Source organism: Coloeus monedula (assembly GCF_965178545.1).
Source record: "Coloeus monedula genome assembly, chromosome: 2".
In the NCBI taxonomy this organism is placed as follows: Eukaryota; Metazoa; Chordata; class Aves; order Passeriformes; family Corvidae; genus Coloeus; species Coloeus monedula.
This window is the reverse complement of record NC_138782.1, coordinates 19,622,410-19,643,656: the sequence shown is the minus strand read 5'-3', so window position 1 is coordinate 19,643,656 and position 21,247 is coordinate 19,622,410. Positions and strand designations below refer to the sequence as shown.

At 42.9% G+C, this 21,247-nt stretch overlaps 1 protein-coding gene across 9 annotated transcripts in view; it reads left to right on the top strand.

Moving 5' to 3' along the window:
- Nucleotides 1-10,218: 10,218 nt before the first annotated feature.
- The window catches only part of NRXN1 (neurexin 1), a gene marked incomplete at both ends in the record, with an annotated part of 666,790 nt that continues 655,761 nt past the window's right edge, over nucleotides 10,219-21,247 (top strand). For all 9 annotated transcript variants that reach the window (XM_082302935.1, XM_082302936.1, XM_082302939.1 and 6 more), the window contains one exon: nucleotides 10,219-10,957. In XM_082302935.1, the coding sequence (XP_082159061.1) occupies nucleotides 10,219-10,957 (739 nt within the window). The remainder of the gene's footprint in view (nucleotides 10,958-21,247) is intronic.

Genomic DNA, 21,247 nt, shown 5'->3' with positions numbered 1-21,247 from the left:
CAATGAGGAACATGATGACTGATGATGATGAATGGGTTTCATGGAAATTTATACAAATTACATACAAATGGCATTCACACAAATTCTGCCAATTATTTAGGAGTATGAATTTAGTGAGATTTTTAAAAGAAATTATGGGAAATTTTATGAGCAACATTTTTAAAAGTCTGTTACATGTCAAGAGCTTTGAAAGAAATATGAAGCAAAATATTTTAGGGTTTAAAATGAACTCTCTTAAGGACTGCTACAAAATATTCATCCCACATCTGCCAATGGTGGGATTTCTTACACATTTCTTTCAAGGAAGTGATTTCACAGACAGCTAAGGGATGAACAGAGCTTCCAAGTTCCTTTGGTGACTGTTGTTCACTCAAGGACAACATGCAACAGTTTGTTCTCTTCAATTATTCTTCTTCCTAAGATTGCCTGTACTTTCCTGCTTAAAAACTGCTGGAAGACATTAAAATGAAACTATTTGAACTAAAGAAGATTTATTTATTCTAAATTCATTATTTCCTTATATTTTTGCAGTCAAAGGCATTATTTGCAGTATTTACATGTATTATTCTTAAATGCAAATCTACAAGAATGGCTTTGAGATGTACCTGCTGCTTGCACAAATATTATATATATGTTATGCCATGTTACTGCACAGGGATTCAGAGAAAATTATCACTTTTTTGAGCTATGAACATGGGGGCTTCTTTTGAAATTCATCAGATTATTGATATGACATTTACTCTTTTTTTTTTTTTTTTAATCACAGTATTGCTGTCCATATCAATCCTTACAAACTCTTCTATAAAGAAAATTCTGCTATCACCTTCTTATTAAGAGTTAATATCAAACCAAATGTGCTTTGGAATCCAGTTGATTTATCAATTCTCTGTTTTACCATGCTTTGCCCAGCTGACTGATAGCATTTGTCAAATCCAAATATTTAGATTGAGAAGAACATTTTGCATCACTTTGACTTTCATGGAGCTTCAATGAAAAAAACATTGCTACTTGTGTCATATCACGTCCACTCTGAAGATTCATCAAGAGGGCTGGCTGATAAATGAGTTTTTGTACAGCTCAGAAGACCTGAGATGGGGTCTTTCATTACAGATTTCTCCTGGCCGTGTGTGCAGTTGTGCCCATCAGCCAAGCCTTGTGTGTGAACGTGGACTACACCTTCAGCTCTGAGAGTTAGAGCCATCAAACTATAGGGCTTTGTCACTAAAGATGTCTTTTGAAATGCACTTTAAGGATTTTTGGGGTCTTGGTAGCTCCTGTATTCTTCTCACTACAATTTATGACCATTATGTTATAGGAATATATCCTCACACTCACCAAGTTTCTCATTTAATTAAAAAAAACCTAGCAAAACAAAACCCACAGGTTGGATATGCAATTCCTGATGGATAATAGAAATTTAATTCAAAGTCTCACACATGTTTCATATAAATGCAAATACCATGTCCATGCTTTGATCAATGAAACTGGTCTGTGTTTCTTAGTGTTGTAATTTCCTGCAATGAAAATCCAAAGCCAAAAAAAAGGCATTTAAATTAATCTCTGAATCATCCCAAAATTTTCATCTTGGGGATTAAATTGGGATTACTATGAATTTCCTTGAACATATTTCATGTTAAGTTGTCACCATTACAGTATATACAAGAAGGCAGCTAGTTCCAGGGAGAAAGGATCCGAGCCTCGAAATGGTTTGTGGTCAGCTGAGATTTTTTATTTACCAGGAGTCCACAACTATTTTCTGATCCTCAGTTATGCCTATGCATTTTCTTACCATGTTTGCTTTCCTTGGATAAAACTACTTTTGGACCCACAAAGCCACCTGTAACTGCATAAGTTTCCAATCTTTTCTTCATGACCAGAACATTATATCACTAAATACAGCTGATACCTTCTGCAAAAGCAGAAGACTGGGAAATATGATTAAATTCCAGTACTGAGTATAAGGTCAATAAATATTTTAAATCCCCATAACTATGCTCCTGTACTTTATTATTTATCCATTCAGAATTGGTATTAAGCAAGTTTTTAACACCTTAATCCTCCAAAGTTAGGTATTAGCTAGCTCCAAAAATTCATTATCTAGAGAAACTATCAAATCCAGAGAGTTGCCTCTCTGTTCCATTTTCTCATTTCAAACATGTCTCAGTCAAATACCTCCAGTATTGTATTTCATTATTTGCTACAATTAATTTTGTTGAACTACAGAGATTTGCTTCTCTCTTTTACTTCAAGATCTTAAAGTGCTTTGAAATTTTCTTTAATTAGTCTGAATTGAGCAAGCAAGGACCTATATAACACACTGACTTTTTCCAAGGCAGGTATCTTCTAATTTCTTATTTTAGGTTTGCCCATACTTGATTCATCCACAGCTGAATAATATGGCAGTTAACAGGCAGAAATTATACCTTTTTTCTCCACATCTCTTTAAACCTCACTGGCTGTATGCAGATACAGACAATTGCATACAGCTCCCTCAGTTCTGCTGTACATCTATGTTGTCCCATTTGCTCCTCACTCTGGACCAAGTTCAAAAGATGTTACTGAATTGTTCAAAAAAACGTTACTGACTGTCCTCTAAAAAACCACTTTTATTCACACATGCAAAGGGTCAAACTTCTAGTGAGTCTGATCTCTTCTCAAAGATTTGATTTGGTATAGAAGGATTACTGATGATAGTTTCAAAGCAGAGAAATATGTCAGGCATATGTGGCATGATTATAACCAGAAGAGAGCTTTGACATGCCCCCAAAATCTAACCACTCAATTCCTGAGCACTACCCTGGACCACTTCAGCAAAGAAACAGGTTTTCCTCTCTTCCAAATCTTTAAAAGAATTCCTGCTATCTTCAATCTCAGAAATAACTTTCTCCCTTTTCATATCTTTCTCATGCCTGTCCAGAAAGCCAGTGCTCTCTGGAAGCACCTTTAGTTTGATTTTCATTGTGGGGTTTGCTGGTTTTGTGGGGTTTTGTTGTTGGTGGTGATTTTTTGTTTTTTTTTTTTTTTTTTTATTTTCTCAGCAGGATCAGTCTTATTTCTTCTGCAGCGTCTTGACTGGTTCCTTCCTTTCTTATTAGCTCTGACAGCCATGGCAATTGCATGTGTGTGCCTCAGAGACAGCTCCAGCACTCACTGCAGCTTGCCAAAAGATCTGTTATTTAAAATTACAACTATTGGACAAGTTCACATATGTACTTCAAAGGCACTTTGTTCTGACAATGCACAACCCTCCAAAAGGTCTCGAACTTGCAAGTTGGATAATGTACCGTGTTCTCCCTGACAGCAAATATGATTGGTTTGTTTTCGAGAATCTTGTCGCTGCTTTTATCTCTTTACTTTTCAAAATCTATAAATATTTTGGTATAACACAGAAGGTTAATTTATGCAGGAGACAGTCAGGTTTCTGTAAGGCCATGTGCTTCCTTCAAGATATTTCATATATCTGTCAAGCTGAAAAACCTACAGAGATGGTATGGAAATCACATTTCTTTATTTTTTTCTGCCTCGTACTTGTTTTTTTTTTTTTGTGCTGCTTCAAAACGAATCAACTATGACACCATATGCTACAACAATTGCTGAGAATGACAAAAGTAATACATTTTCCCAAAACTCAACAAAAAACCACCATTAAATTAAGGAAATTGTATTTCCCTTAAATCTTGCTGCATCTTCCTGGCTCACTTAACAACTTGTTGTTTTATTTCTGTGTAGGCTCTTGCCAGCCCTCCTCTCACTGTGGCAGGCTTCCTTCTAGAGAAACATGAGCATCCTCGGGCTACTGCTGGAATAACTGAGATGTCCTTCAGCTTAAAGGTGGAAGAATCCTCCACCTGAGCCAGGACCTCTACTGTGCCAGCACATTCAGGGGGGATTGGCCTTGACCTTTGACATTCCCCATCTAAGAGCATAAGAAGTTTTACCTTGTGCTCACTGTGAGCCTAGTAAAAATAAAACCACAGCTTAAAAAGAGAGGTTATATATATATATATTCACACACACACAAAATACTACTATCGAGTTACAACTTTGTTCCTTTAAAAATGTGTATCACTTATCATATTGCAGCCTCCAATTTATCTGCTTTTCATAGCAGAAGAGATATTTGCTCCTTGCTCTGTTTGCAGGGGTCAAGTTACTAGAATTGTCAAGAGAAATCCTCATTCTGTTTGAAATTAACTGGATATGGATATCAGCTGGCTGAACAAAAGGGATGTCTGATTATGCTGTAGGTACTGAAGATACACTGCATATCTAGGAAGCTTTTCTTCTCATTACTTAACATGTTGCTTGGTTACCTCATAAAACTTGTCATCTGTGAGGAAACCCATTTCATTAAAAAAAAAGAAATCATAAGGCTAGCTCCTCCGGGACTGAGATGGGAGAAAGGATTTCTATTTCCGAAGTTTCAGTTCAAAACTAAGTTGCTACATTCATACCCCAGATATGAAAAAATATAATTCTACAGACCATTCTCAAAAAATTGTGTCATGCCCAATAGTGGAGTGTTCTTCTGACTCTTGGTGTGACAAACATCACTCTGTGTGTTCAAAAGTTGCCAGGACCTTGGCTAAGGCTTCATGCAAATCCCTTACAATCAATTCATCACCTTTCTGTAGGCCACAGGTACTAAGCTGGAAGGCCTAGAAAAAAGGTTTGGCACAATCAAACGCTTTCCATGCCACTAAACCACATGATCTTGAGAAGCCTGGAATCTCTCTAATGGTTTCCCAGTATTTGGAGACAACAGAGACTCAGGCAGGTTTGACACTGGAAAGTGAATGGGCTTTCCCAAGCACTTCTCCTGTGGTTGTGGTAGACCTGCTCCTTGGGTGTGCTCTGCTCATGAGATCACACCTCCATTTTCCCACAGGCTGTGCAGAATTCAGAAAACTTCAATTCTGGGTGTGTGTGGGGGGGAGATGACGTAATAAGAATGATGATAAAGGTGATGATGTTGATAAGAATAATAATAATAATAGTAGTACCACCAAAATACCCACACCACCACCAAGAAACCAACCAACCAACCCTCTCCAAACTAAAACAAACTACCAACAAAAGAATCCCCCCCTGCCAAGAAGGAAGAGCTTTGCCCGGGAAGCCGGCAGCAGCTCCCTCCGGGCCCGTGCCGTGTTGCATCCCCGCTCCCTCTGCCCATTCGACCCCGCCGACCCTCCCCCGCCGTCAGACGGCAGCACCGTGCGCACCCCTCGCCCCAGCCTCGGCTCTCCCCCGCTCCGCCCGGCCCAGCCTCTCCCCCGCGGTCGCTCCATCCGCGCCCCGCCGTGTCCCGGCGCTGCGGCGGAGCCGGTGCCGGTGGCGGTGCCGGTGCCGGTGCCGGTGGCGGTGGCGGTGCCGGTGCCGGTGGCGGTGCCGGTGCAGGCTGGGCGGGGTCCGCAGCGCGCACGGCTCCGCCCCCGGCGGGCAGACGGGCGCGGCGGCGTCACGCGGCGGCACCGCCCCCCGCTCCCGGCGGCCGCCCCCGCCCGCTGCCGCCGCCGCCGCCGCCGCGCACCCGCAGCAGCGCCCGCTCCGCTCCGCTCCGCTCCGTCGGCGAGGGGCAGAGGCAGCCCCGGCAGCCGCGCCTGCCCCGGCCCGGCCCCGGCCCCGCGGCCCCCGCGCAGGTAAGGCGCGCCCGCAGCGCGGGCGGAGCGGCGCCGCGGAGGACCAGCCCCGCTCCGCCGCGGCGGAGCCGGTGGTGGCGGCGGTGGCGGCGCGAGAGGCTGGTGGGTTTGCGTGCGGCGTTGTGGAGAGGTGGATGGCGAGGAGAGGAGATGGTGTGGCGGAGGTGTAAGTTAAAGGTTGGATGCGGTGATTTATTGCCCCTTGCCAAGGCGGGGGGAGGAGGAGGGGAGAGGGGGTCTGCGAGACTTGAGCGATAAAATCAATCTGCTGCATGTTCTCCCTGGCGTGAGGTGCCGTGGTGAAACGCGAAGCCGGGGCAGCGATGGGATATCGCAATATTATTGTTATTTATCGGCGGCGGTCTGAAAGAGACGAGGGGCTTGTGCGGGAAGTGCATTGATAATTTGGGACATTTTCTATTGTGTGCCAGAAGAAAGAGGGCACCCGGCTTCTTCGATATGTGTTTGAAACTGTTCAGGTTCCTGCTGATGGTGTGCGTTTTCGAAGGGGTAGAAATTATATCATAAGCATATTAAAATAAAGACATCTGCAGACTGGAAGAGGAGCAAAATCGATCATTCCAGCTGCTTAGGAAAGAATTTGATTCTAGAAATTACGTAGAAATGAAAGGAAAAGATTAATGATGTTGCTAAGTCTGCTTTTGAATTAGAGCGCTTCTCCCTTTGGCTGCAGCAAGGTTGTTTTTCAGATCCTTTTATTTCATCCTGTAATTTGTGAACTCTGGTCTTCCCCGCACCCAGAGACAATGCTCTGTATTTCATACAATAAGGATTCTGCCAAGGATTGTGCATGCCAACCGACCTGGCATTTATTAAGGATTTATTGACCTATGGGTGTCTCTCTCTCTCTCGTTTTCTAATTTGAAAAGGCTCAATCGGGGCACCTGTGACTAAATCATAATTTTTGAAGAATAAAAAATGGTTGTAAAGGGGTGGGGGAAGCATACGAATTCACTGGCGAGGCACTGAATGCAATAGCTACATTTATGTTGGTTTGTGCCTATTTCTCGCTACATATATGTGTGATCATGGATACATTGCTGGGAGGGATGCCTGGTACTTAAGAGCCAACTGAGATAGATAGATACTTAGATAGATATATGTTAATAAATTGTCCTCTTCCGAGAATGAAAGTGTCTCTCTGCTTTGGAAATGACTAGACAAGACTGTGCTGTTTATTGGCAGTGTGTGAATTATATCGGCAGTAATAAATAAGCAATTGTTGGGGTATTTTTTCCTTGGGTCTTTCTCCTTTCTTTTACAGTCTTTCCATCCCTCTCTGCCTTTTTTTTTTTTTTTTTTTGGTATTTCCTTTTTTTTTTCCTTTTCCTCTTTTTTTTTTTTTTTTCTTCTTTTCCCTTTCTCTTCTCCCCTCTTGCCGCCGCCGCTGCTGCTGTGTGTGTATGTGAGTGAGGGGGAAGGCAGGCGCTGCAGCCAGCGGCAGGCAGCGGGCAGGGATGCTCGCGAGGTGGGATCCCCGCGCGGCGGCTCTCCGCGGACACCTGTAGGGATCGCTCTGGCACGCACGGCGGCCGCGCACACACTCACACACACTCACACTCACACCGCGTCCTTGCCTGGCTCCCCCCGCCCTCTCCACCCCTGGTAGACACCACGGGCTCCTGGCACCCTCCCGCTCCTGCGCTCCGCGCAAGAGGCGCAAACCCCTTCCGTTCCTTCCCCCCGCTCCTCCCGCAGCCGCGGCGCCCGCCCCGCACACCTTGCGCCCCCCTCCCCGCCGCGCCTCCCGCATTCCCTCCCCACCGCCCCTTCCCCCAAGGGACCAGCCCAGCCCCGGCTGCCCGGTAAGCCCCGCGAATACAACACACGCACACCGCGCCCCTTCCCCACGCACCCCGTCTCCACAAACCTCCCCTTCCCCCCTCATCCCCCCCCCACACACAGCCCCCTCCCTCCATGTCACCGTCCCCGGGCACGCACACCGTGTCTCACACCGCCAGCCGGCACCCAACTCCCCGCACCCCCCACGCCCCCCAAATCTGCTCCATCACCACCTCCTTCCCCTCCGCCGCAGCGAGGCCCCGCGGCCGCCCGCACGTCCCCTGCCCTGCCTCGGCGCAGCCCGCGGGCTCCCACTCGGGCGCAGCCCCACGGCGGCGCGCAGGGGCAGCGGCGGGGCCGCTCCCTCTCGGGCGGGCGCGGGCAGCGGGCGCCGCCGCCCCGTCGGGCCGCGCAGGGCGGAGCTGTTCCGGGTGCTGAACGGGAGCGGCCGCTCGCGCGGTGCCGCACGCCAGCGGCGCCCCTGCCCGCGGCCACCGCCGCGCCCGGGAAGGCCCTTTGGGGAGCGGGGTTGCGGGGGCTCCCGCTGCCGGCCCTCCCGGAAGCCGGCGGAAGATCCCTCGGCTGGTAGCGGCGTTGCCAGAGGTGGTTCCCGCCGGGGGGCAGGGAGGGCGTGGGGGAAACCTGGGGTCTGCCTGCTGCTGGTGGTGGGCACGGCCGGCCTCTGCCCGCGAAGTTTGGGGGTTCTCCTCTCCTCCCTTTTGCTGCTCTTGCCCACCTCACGTGTGACAAATAATAAAAATAATCGTGTTGACATTTAGAGGAATGAAATTAAATATAGAGAGAGTAGGAGGTGACTTAGCAGCTCTGAACGTGTCAGGTGCAGGCAGCTGAGGTGTGTGCCTGTTTTTAAAACATTTCTCCCTGGCAGGGTCATCTCTGCCTCCTCTCCCCCCACACACGCATGCACGCACACACACACACACCCCCCAGCCCAAAAGGGGGTTTGGCAGCAGCTCTGGCCATGGTATTGTGCCTGCCTAAGTGCTGCTGGCGAAGAAATGTAAGGGAGGGGAAGGGGAAGCGGTGAGTGAGGGAGGTGTTGGAGATCCTCTCTTCCATCAGGAGAGGTCTGCTAATACACAGCTTCCAGAAAAGATACAGCAGCTTGGGGGAGAACAACAGCCTCTCCACTGAAACGTTTTGGATGTAGAGACCTCTTCAGAGGATGAGGGTGAACTGTGGCATATATATAATTTTGAAAATAGGGGAGCTGTTCTCTTGTTGTTCTCTTAAATAAGGGCAGCTGAGTAAATATACATAAAATACTGCAACCCATTTCAGAGGACTAACACCTGGGATTAGCTGATCTACATTGTGAATAATGTCAACATCAGAGCTGGCTTGAATTGGATTTTCCCTGCCATAGCAGAAGATATCAGCCCCAAAAGAAACCAGGTGGCAGAGAAAAAAATGTGGTTCGAAATTTTCAAAAAGCCTTCTAAGAAACTATTGCAATTCTTCCTCACCCCCGGAAAAATAAACCAGTAGGTGTGCCATGCATGGTGAAGCCTGTCAGTTCTTGCTGGGAGCTCAAGCCACTTTATTTTTTTGACCTGTGTTGGAAACAGCCAGAACTGGGCTTGGTAGCATTGTCTGTACGACTAGGACCCTGTAGCTTCACAGGTGATGGTGTTTTCGCAAATAAATCACAATAAAATAAGTTGCAGACTAACCACTACCTTTTCTGTTTAACACTGTTCTTGTAATAATAAAATGTACTGCTGAAATATTTGACAGTTTTGGAAAGGTAAGTAGTTTACGTTTAGATTATATAATAAAAATGTAATCTGAACATATGTGTTAAGATTTGTGTTTGGCACTTCAACCTATTATAATTTTTCAGTAACTCGAAAATTACAGCAGCATTTTCCTAACGTCCAACAGCAGTCAAAATAAAAAAATAATCGCAAGTGTTACTGTTGATCAACTTTGTGATTTAACATGTTATTAGTTGTCATTTCTTATTATTCTGTTTCAATTCCTTGCAGATTAGAAACAAAAACAATAGAGGAAAATCACTCCCCTGGATCTTAGCCTTGGCCTTTTTCAAGCAAAGAGAAGAGGAGCTGTCAGGCTTTGCATGTCAAGTGGCCACTCGGCTGTTTGACAGCTTCTGGGTTTCAACCCCATTGGGATTGAGGCAGCTCAAGCAACCACGAGCGATGAGTCCTGTCGTCTGCTGACGCTGCTCTAGCACCATGGCAGACAGGCTGTGATATGACAAGAGGATCCATCCTAGGGAGGCAGCATTGGGATCAATAACTGGCTTCCTGGGAAACTACAGCTGGTGGAGAGGATGTAAAAGGAGGCGCGCATGTGCCAGGATATTGCTACAGCCTTGCCGAGCTGGTGGATCCCCTTGGAGGAGAGTTTTGCCACTGATCTTGGGTTTTTTCCCGGTTTGGTAATGTTGGCTTTGGGGAAAATTTCTGCTGACTCACCCACCCCTGGACACCTTTTGCGGAGCGTGGCCGGCCAGTGAAGAGATCCAACGGCGCCTTACCCCCACTGCGGGTCCCCTCCGGTGGCCCCTGGCACCATCTTGTGCCCAACCCTATCCCGTGGGGCAGCTGCAGCCCCCCGCCCCGGGGAGTCCCCCACAGTGACCCCCGCACCCGGGGCGGGGGTGAGTGTGCCCGAAGCTTCCAGCGCGGCCAGCGCTCGGCAAGATTTTACCCTGTCTGCCGCCGGGGCCCCGGTGCCGCCCCCCGCCAGCCCTGCCGCCCCTCTCGCCCGCCCCAGGCCGCGCAGGATGGGGGCGGTGCTGGTGCGGCGCGGGGGCTGCCTGCTGCTCTGGCTGGCCCTACTGCTGGGCTGCTGGGCTGAGCTGGGCAGCGGGCTGGAGTTCCCGGGTGCGGAGGGCCAGTGGACCCGCTTCCCCAAGTGGAACGCCTGCTGCGAGAGCGAAATGAGCTTCAACATGAAGACGCGCAGCTCCAGCGGGCTGGTGCTCTACTTTGACGATGAGGGCTTCTGTGACTTCCTGGAGCTCATCCTCACCCAGGGAGGGCGGCTACAGCTCAGCTTCTCCATCTTCTGCGCCGAGCCCGCCACCCTGCTCTCGGACACGGCGGTCAACGACAACCTCTGGCACGCTGTTGTCATCCGCCGCCACTTCAAGAACACGACGCTGATCATTGACCGAGCCGAGGCCAAGTGGGTGGAGGTGAAGTCCAAACGGCGGGACATGACTGTCTTCAGCGGGCTCTTCTTAGGGGGGCTCCCGCCGGAGCTGCGGTCGGCGACGCTAAAGCTGACACTCTCCTCCGTCAAGGACCGGGAGCCCTTCAAGGGCTGGATAACAGACGTGCGGGTGAACTACACGCAGGCGTCGCCGGTGGAGAGCCAGGAGGTGCGGCTGGACGACGAGCAGAGCCGGCTGTGCGCCAGGGACGACGTCTGCCTCAACGGGGGCGTCTGCTCGGTGCTCAATGACCAGGCCGTCTGCGACTGCTCCCAAACGGGCTTCCGAGGGAAGGACTGCAGTGAAGGTAAGGGGCCATTTCAGCTCGCCCCATCCCCCCCCTCCCCATCGCTCTGTGGAGGGGACGGGTCGGAGGCCAGGCCTGCATGAAGTTTCATCTGTATGAGTGGATCTTCCTCCCTCCCCTCCCTTTTCACCATGTCCCCGGCTCCCCTCTTCCCCACCTTCTCCTCCCTGTCTTCCACGTGTCTCTGTGGCCAGCCATGGTGCCATCACTCTCCTGTTCTCTGCGAGGCTGGGCGAGAGGAGGAAGAGGATGTTGTTTGAGCGTCTTCCGGAGGCGGGGTGGGATTTGGGGTTGTTCTGGGTAAAGGAAAGATGGGTGCTGGGTACCGGGTGTCACCCAGATGGCAGGGGGTGGCGTCACGCTCGGTGGGAGCTGAGGGAGGGGATGTGCATGCTTATTACAAGCAGCTGGTGGTAATTAAGTTGGGGAGCAGGGAAAGTGATGCTGGGGATAATTGAACTGGATTAAGTGCAAAGATGACCTGGGTCTGATTTTCTAGGGTAGAGGAGACCCAGAGTCCACTTTGTATTTGCCTCTGCTATGTCATTGAACTAAAATCAGTGATTTATTTGTTAATTCCTTAAATTGTTGCCGGGGAGGAAGGAGATTAAACAGAGTATTATTTTTTTACATGAATGTGAATGGTACTGCTTTGCAACATATTTAGCAATTCACCATGCCAGTTAGACAGGGAGAACACAAAAGGGCAAGGGGGAAGTACATACTTCAAGACCACAAAATGACTGAATAGTTTTACCAAGGAAGAGGGAACCTAGAAAAACAGCAGTTTCCTTAATCTCATCTACAAATAAATCACTGGATAAAATATGGCTCGTATTTAGTGCCCATTGTTTTTGGCAAATGGAAAGAATGTGAACATTTACTTTGCAGATGCATGCAGGAATCTTGTTTTTATTATTTTGTTAGTAAATGTACCATTGCTTGCAGCTCCTTAGACATAGAGATTACGTATGTTGTGTACCTAGAGCAGGACGTAAAGGTGTATAAATGAATAGAAGCAAATTTATCAAGGGAAAATATGATTATCATGTCAGAATTGGAGAGCAAAGACCTAAGTTTAAAATGTAAAAGGTAAATATAAATAAGATATTATCAAGGCCAAATTAAGATCTTCACTGAGTGGCTGCATGACATTTATGGCTGAATAATTTGCCTTTAGCATTTCTATCAGATTTCACTCATTATAAGAAAGAAAACATCATTTGTGACTGTGCTTTATTATGTAACACCTTCTGTCCTTAGTGTCAATACTCAAAACACTAGTCATTCTGTATCCTGTTTATCAGCTGTTTATCTCTCATCTGCCATTCGTGAAAAATTCAAACCCTATTAACACTTTAAAGAAATTTTTAATAGGAGCAAATAACAGTTTCAGAAAATAATCATTTGTACTTTCAATTGCACCCGTTCCCAGAAACTGTAAAATGAAATATCTTTCCTATTAGGTAATCCATCTCAATGGATTTAGTATTTGGGTGTCAATTTTTAATGCATGATACTACATAATACATAGGTGTATGTACAATATTGAATTGTCTTAGCTTCTCTGAGTTAGGCCCTATTATAAAAAAAAGAAAATTATGAGATGTAGCAGCTTTGTTAAAGCAATAATGGTAATTTAAATGCTATTAATACTATTATACATTTATATGTCCTTTACACTAAAACATAGTTTATTTATTTGAAGTTATTTTGATCATGTAATACTTATGTGAAAAAGTTCACATAATTGCATGTAATATCAGTCAGATAAATTCTCGCCTTTACACAGTAATAGGTTCAGTAACTATTTTTAAGGAACATTTTTATGTTTAGATTGAATGTTAGTGAAATACATGTCTATATTTATATTTAGTGAAAATTGTATGGAACTTTTAAGAAGATGACTCTCAATATTTAGAACCCCCACCCCCAATTAAGGCAAAATGCTGACTTCATTTAAATGCTAGTGGTTTTATAAATTATAATGGTGGGATCAAGATTCTCCTCACATGTCCCTTGACTACTGAGAAGCCTTATAAAATAATAGCAAGATTTATAATTTTAGCATAAAGTATTCAGATTCTGATTTAATTTGAAACAGGAGGCAACATTTCCCCTGACAGCAACATAAATGGAACTACATTGCAGTTTCTACCTGTTAATTGAGAAAAGGTAGCAACTGACACTTTCATCAGTCAGACCTTGATGAAGGGATTAGAATTTACTCATATGTACTGGCAAAGATATTGAACTATTATAAATTATTTAATATTCCAAGAAACAGAAAAGGCAGAAGGACAAGTAAAGCCTTTATATCTGCCAGGAAAGAAACCTTGGCTTCTGCTGTTTAGTTTTTTGTAGCCAACATAGACATTATGCTGTTGAACTTTGATCTTTTGTTCCCAGAATGTGTAAATTTCCCTCAAGCCTTAGAAAGACATTGTCATTACGAGAGGATCATCTCAGACTGCAAATTATCTGAAGGGGTCTTTTGAGTTTTCACTCCTACCCTTGTTTTGGTTATTTGTTTGAAAATGATTTTAGATGGGAAAGCCCCCCAACTTTCCATTTTTATATGAAATTGTAGCCACGTGTCCTAGTTGATACCTTTTCTTTAAGGTGAAAGATGGTCATTAAATTCTGTTTTGCTTGGATTTTTTTTTATAGATATAAATTTTTTTTTGTCTTGGATTTGTTGTTGTTCTATATCTCTGCAGTCTGGTAAAACACAGAGCTCCACAGTGTAATGAGGAGTGTAGGAATTAATATCAACAACAACAAAGAAAACCTTTTCAAAATTTTCTACCCTGACTTGCACGTTTAGGAATTAAAAAGTAATAGATTTAGAGTCAAAGTTTCAAGTCTTAATTTTTACTTCTCAATTTTTAATAGAAGTTCAATTGTTTTCAGGAGAAAATCTGGTGGGTTTTTTTCCCATATTTTCATCTTTGAAAAGATTATTAATAGATTCCTGAAGTATTTTTTTCTTTTCTTGTATGGATGAATTTCAACCAAGTTTTGGGTTGCGTTTTTTGTTTTTTGTTTTTTTTTTTAACCCCATAGTAATATAAATTATTTCCAGTAGGCTTAACTGGTTTTATATCTGTCTAAATCAGGAGTAGCTTCATTTATGTTTTCTGAACTACACCACTGTTTGAACAGTGCAAGCTAGGAAAGAACCATTCAGTCATTCCCTTTGTTCTGATAGGGAACAAATTCTCTTCAATGGGAGCTTTGGCATAAATCACAGAAAAGGGCTGGAATTTTGCTTAAGTGTCAAGGATGTGCAGTCCATAGCGAAGAAAAATACAATCTCTAGCTGTTCTCTGGTTGATAAGTCCATGAGTAAAAACAGTACAAGAGCCTTCTAAAAGAGAAAATCAAATCTCTCCTTTGTACTGAAGAAGGCAAGGGTATATTATTGCACATAATAATAGTGACTCAGTAGAAGGAAAAATACTCAAAATTATAATAAATTTTATTAGGAATAAGACTAGCATTGAAATAAACCCTGATTGCCATATCAATTTTCTGATAAGTTTTTGACATGTATTTCAATCTTCTATTCAGTGAAAATTACGATATTTCCTGGAATTACTCAAATTGGTATGGCCTGATTCTCTGATAAGGGGAGATTTTTATTAAAAACATGGACTTTAAAGTCAGATTTTTAATGAATTAAGGCAAGGTCCTAGAAGGTAAGGAGAATATGTGATTCATATCAGTGAACCTCCATATTCTTCTTGTAGTTTTGCTCCTTAAGTTAAAATTTCAAACCAAAAACACCTCTATTTTGCCTATTAAATGAATAAAACAGTGACCTTCTGTCTTTAGAAAAAAAAAAGCTATAATATCATTTATATAAAAATAAGCTTGTCCAGTATCTTGTCTGAGAAAATAAGCAGATAGCTCTAAAAGAGGTAGTAAAATACACAAGATGCATTGAGTTGGGGGAAGTTTCTCACTGATGCTAACTTCTTGTCACTCCATAGCCTTCTGCTTTTCTATATCTGTAACTTTAAAAAGATGCAGACAGGATTCTTTATCTTTTTAAAATATAGCTTCCTGGCTTGCCTCAGTATTAGCATCTATACAGCCAATTGCTCTGTGGATTCAAACTATTCCTCTTTATAATATGTTGTATTTTAACTGTTCCACTGAGTTTCTGGTTTCTGAGAAAAATGAGGACTGTTCATGCAGCTGTTCACTGTAAGAGATACTCTTCCTTGTCAGATATTCAGAAGTTGATGCCAGCTATGGTTTGAACTGTGAAAGTGATTTTTGAGGAAGTGAGTTCCAGATGTCTCAGCCAAGCCAGCATTTAGATTTGTTTGTTTGGGTTCTGAATATACTACATCAGTCTTTGTTGTATTTCCTTTTGCATGTTAACTTTTAAAAAAGTCCTCCAATGTTTATATCTCTTTGAAGTTTTTGGATATTTTAATCCATATTATTCTCTTTATGCCTTGAATGAAACATTTAAACTTCTGTTGGCATTAATTATCTATTGCAAGTTGCGTGTTTAAGTGAGATGTTGTTGAACTCATTGCCTATAGTCAGCCTTAACAGAGTAGTCACCATGGTCTCTATCCCTCTTGAATCCTAGCTAAATATACTTTGTACTAGTAAATACTGTGAACAAAACTTGCCTTTTTGATTTTTAGCTACATTTATCTACATGATCTGTATTTCTTCTGCATGCTGAATTTCTTGTCAGTGCCAGTGGACACTGAGGTGACGTTGGTTTAGAAGGAGGGCTAGAAATGCACCAGAGATTGTACTGAGGTTCTTCATATTTACAAATTATGTCAATAATTTAACAATAATGATTTCATTTTATTTAATATTTTTAAATGGTGACTTTGTTGTCAGAGTAGAATCTTGAGAGCAGATAGTCAAGTAATCAAAAAGTCATTCAGGACTGTGTTAAATCTGTGCCCTTCACATTTAGTCATATGAAAACACAATCCTTAAGTCAGTTTAAAGCACAAATTTGCATCATTTTCCTAATGAAATTTGACATATTATTTCGTTTGCTGGGATTCAGCATTATAGGATATTAATTTCAATATCTTCCTCATGTAAAATCACAGGAATTTAAATACTGTTTCACTGGTAATTAGGAGTTGGGAGTCTGTTTTATACTATGCTCTAAGGAGGTTTCATGTCGAGTATTACTAATCCCTTCAAAATGCTGGTATTGAAATGCTTCCAAAGGACCACTTACACTTATAGCCTAGATCTTGGTACTCCAGGTAAACAATATTTTAAATAGTGAAGTTGTTGTTTCCCTTTGTGCCTAGTTGAGGTTCTGGGTCCTTGTTAAATTTAAGTCTATATTGGGAATTATAGACAGCTAATATGCTAGAAGAATTTATATCTAGCTAGCACCATAGGAATTTGTGTCAGGTTGGTCATATTCATTCAGAATTTCAAAATAATATCTATTAAAATTGTCTATGTTTTGATGTAATTGCACTTTAAGATTGCAGGCATTTTGGCCCAAATGTACTTGATCTTTTTTCACAGCTGAAGGTTGGCTCCCTGGCAGTCTTTTAACAGTAGATGCGAGCCAAGGATTTGTGGGATTTTACCCCATAATCATTACTGACCTAATGGGTAGGAATGGGGAAACAGGCTGGCAATTAAAATGAGTTCCTGATAGAAATAGGTTTATGTAGGGGCTAACATTAATATGGTCAGCTTGGGGGGTTCATGCTTCTCTTAGTAAACATATTGAAATTGGTTGGTAACTTAAAACAGAGAACATCATCTATGACTGGTGAGGGGTCAGTAGCTCTGACCAAGGAAGCTGTGACCAGTCCGGAGAGATGGTCCCATGAGGAATCGTCTTCCCGAGGCCCGGTGTCTTCCCTCAGCTGCTGGCCAGGAGGGCCTGTGCAGAAGCTGTCAGCTCTTTAGTGATTGTCAGCTCGTGGTTTCAGCTCAGCTCTGCAGGGCAGCCTCCAGGCCAGACCAGAGAGAGAGACGAGAGGCTCGTGTAGCTGTCCCACACAAAGTAGCTTTATTAGTCTGGCAAAGGGGAGGCCAGGGATGAGCTCTCTCTGCCCTCACAGGGGCAGGGGCTTTATAGGGATATGGGGGTGGGTGTCAGAGGGTAAAGGCCAATGGGCTACAAAGGATCTGCATAGGGTCTCCCAGAGGATTCTGGGTTTGTCTTCTTCTCACCGTTACTGCAAAAGTGGTTGCCTTTCCAGGGGAGTTCTGCTGGGAGGTTTAGGCACTCTCCTTATCTCAGCAGACATCCCTCCAGGGCGGTGGCTGGGCATACCCCACAATCATCAATCTCTCTTGGTGAGCTTAATATGATGTTTTATGCACCAGAAGCTTGGTGTTCCTTTTAGAAAACATGAGACCATACCAGTTTCTGGAAAAATGCTCTGTCCAGTTTGTTGTGCTGTAGTTAAAATTTGTGTACCTTCATAAACACATGATTTACAGAACAGTGGAGGGCATTCTGAGGTGTTTAATACCTTTGTGAACCTGAGGACTAAACTGTAAAGACCAAACATACTTCTTTCAGGGAATGATTGGTTAGGGTGTAACAGACATACCTTTAATTGTGTTCTTATATATAGAATTGACTAGCAAAGTCAGGGTAAATAATACTTTATTGCTTTTATTTAGTTCTACACTGAGCTAGGATCATAATTTAGTCTCCTACAAAAGATGTGCACTTTCTTGAATGGAAGTTTCTCCTTCTGTACTGTGGTGACTGTATCTTGAGTGTATCACAAGCACTTTACTAGACTGGATTATATTGTCGTGTATGCAGAACTCAATTTTTCAGCTCGGATGCTCCTCTGCCAAGCTAAAAAAGTTGTATGTGGTGATTTCATGCAAATGTGTAGCCATTCTCCTGGAACTTGCAGTAGAATCAGTAGGATCAATGAGTGCTTCAATGCACAAAATACTTGCAGTAACTAATGGAGTAAGGAAGTAGGAAAACCTGCATGGTTTTGATAGGACATTGCTTTCTCAGTGACCCAACCAGTTCACAGCTCTTTTCCAGTTTTTTTCCCTCCATATGTAAAGTTAAACTACTCCATACAGGAGTTTTTGGTAGGAATTTTTCCTGGTCATCAGGTACTTGAAAGATCAGAATTCCTGTTAGGGATCTAGTAGGGAAAGTCATGACTTGAAGCTCCCTTTACTGTTGTGCAACCACATCAGTCTACAGAACTGATTATTGTTAGTTGGCTTTGAAGGCCTTCCTACTGCCTATCCATAGCTTAGTGTTCAGAATAGTGTGTTTTTTCTTGCTTTTTTGTCTGCCATTGTTCTGACTAGACACTGGAAATGATGTAGCTTGTCTCCTGCCAGCCACTTCTCCTTTGAAAATTCAGCTCTTCTCACAGTCACAAGAGTTCTCATCTTCTGCAACATTTCACCTATATAAAAGTCATCCTTACTGTAGAGGGATCCTTATTACTGTAAAAGGATCTAGGATTTAATGTCTGAGGAGAGTGAAGAACTCTTGCTCCCAGTCAAAGACCACATAATTTTTTAGTGTCATTCTCTTCCATTTTCAATGGGGGTGAAAGTGAGAGGTGGCCTCAGTTATTCCTTGTTTGAGCTTGTCAAGAAATGAGACAGAGGTAGCTGGCAGCTGTCTGCAAGAACAGGATTCTGTGATGAGATTTTAGATTTCTTTAATGGTATGGAGTGGATTATGAATCTACAATTGCTTAGCTATAAGCAACAGATTTGGCACCTTTTAGATATCTGAAAAAAACTGTGTTCTGTTTTCATTTTCCACTGGAGCCAATTTGAAGTCCCATTGACTCAAGTTTGGAATTAGGGCAAACCTAATAACCTGCTGATTCTGAACTTATTATTCAAGTAGGAACATGAAAACAGAGAGAACTAGGGCAAATTAAATAACCTGCTGATTCTGCCTGCAGTATTCATCTGGGAATGTCTATAGAGAAAATACTTTTCATAAATTCTGATATTTATTGCCATGATCATCATCACTATAATTATTCATTAATTTAATATGTGCCTTATGAACCATGCTGGAAGAGTGAAGTTATATGAGTAATTTTGTCTTACATTTAAGACTCTCTATGATTTGAGGGAAAACCTGGTTTCCCAAACAAATGGATGGTGCATTCACTGGAATCACATTGGCAGTTGCTGCCACTACAAGCTGTGAAACAGTGGATTTTGCCTATGGAAGTGTTACATCCCAACAATGCTACACAGGCGTGCAAGTCACAGATTCCTTTTAGACTGTGCCACATTGCACAAGGTCTTGAAATGAGAACATTTGACTTTTTGGTGATTTTGTCTAGAGAAAGGGCTTTGTCTTGCTTAAAGGCAGAGAAACTTGATGGATTCTTCCCACAGTGCTGTCTTCTTGTAAATAAGTGAATGTGTACAGCCATTAAGGAGGTCACTGGCATTATCCTATGCACTGGTGATGTATGTCACAGTTCCATCTTAATTTCCGATATAGAATGACCTTCATGTTGATCTTCTTTCTCTTTTGTGGTTTTTAGCTTTAACAAAAGACATTTAAAAATGACACTTTTGTCAAAGGAGGTATTTCCATTAAGAAAAGATTCCTTGAGAAAGACTGCATGTATGTAATATAAATTATATGTACTTTCTTTTGAATAAGTGTATAGAAAATCACAGAGTTAGTGAGTAGACATGGAGTGAAGATCTGTATCTCAATACTGTCATTTTCTTTAGAAGCTTATCCTGATTCTTCTGTGTTTTCAAAGGTGACAACAGGAATCTTCACACACATGTCAGCATTTGTACAATGGGTGTCTAGGGCACAGCCACAATGAATAGCTTTAGAATGAATGACGGTCTTGTAAAGATTATATTCATTGTTATTAAAAATGGGAGAATAGGGCCCTAATGCTAGAAAAAAAGTGCTCTTCAGCCTTTAAGGATGTTATCTTTCCTGATTCTGGATCATGCAGGTGTGATAAAAGTGATATAAAAAAATTTGGATTCCGCTGCTTGTTGCATAGCAACAGGCTTACACTTTCCAAATGTAAAATTATTTGTACATTTTACATTTGTAAAATCAAACTCTTAACCTGGAAGGTCCAGGGACAGGAGTCAGAGAGGCAGGTGAGACACTGCAGCTCCTTCCCAGACTGCTCATACTGCTGTGTTTAAGCACGGTGATCTTCAGGTGATGTTCAGTGATCTCAGTCTGCTGGGGTGCACTGGTGCTTCACATGACATCCTCCCTCAGGACAGCAGTGGAATTTCTTCAGGAAGTTGCCAGGAACGTTGGTTCTGACAGAGAGATTAATAGTGTTGCGTGTTTTGAATTTGCTTTTTTTTCCCATTTTTCCTCATCAGTGGAGAGACAGGTGAAAATGAAACTTAGAAAGCCATAGCTGTAAGTCACTTAATTCTTAAGACAATTGTGGCCTGATATAGGAAAGATTTGTAAACAGATTTTTAAGAACAGATAAATGCCTTCCTGCCACATCCTTCTGAGATGAATGTTGCTCAACCTCTTAGGAGCTGATTCTCTGTGAAGTTTTTTTTTTCTGTGATATTGCAGAAAAATAACTTCTGTGACATTATCACATTGCAAAGAACATGGGAGGGGATTTTTTGGAACATAGTTTTTCAGAGATAAAATGCAGATGGTTGTTCAACATTAACAAAAGATTTGTCTGGTTTAGTTAAACATTCACTGAAGAATTCTGAATATAGATCTCACATTCTTACATAAAACATTCCTGACTTAAGTGTTATGAGGAAAACATCAGCATTTTCCCACTAGTTCCCCAGAAGAAGATATATTCAAATCACATTTTCTTTGTTGGCCCAAACCTCCGCTACTTTTCTGTGAACAATGTAACTGTTGTGGTAGTTTCCAGGAATTTCTTTGGGGTTTTTTTGTCACTGTTCTTGGTCCAAAGTACTTGAAGGAGCACCTAGGATTGAATTTAGCCTTGAGCTTACTCTTTTTTTTTTTTTTTTTTTTGCACTGCAGCAGTTAAACAACTGAGTCTGGAATTACAGGAAGTTGTGCAGTAATAATAAGCAGTATAGCACAGGTTTTATTTTTGTTTTCCACATTAAAAGTTTTGAAACCCAAAATGTAAAAAAATAATGTATCGCGTTGGAAGTTCTGAGAGAAATATTTTCACACTATTTCCTATTCAAGTTTTTATAACAAAGAAAAAAATTCCCATGATAGAAAAAAGTTCAAGTGATAGAAGTTTTGACCTGCTATTCTTGTAAATCCACTGACAACCACATTCATGTTGACATCCAGAGATT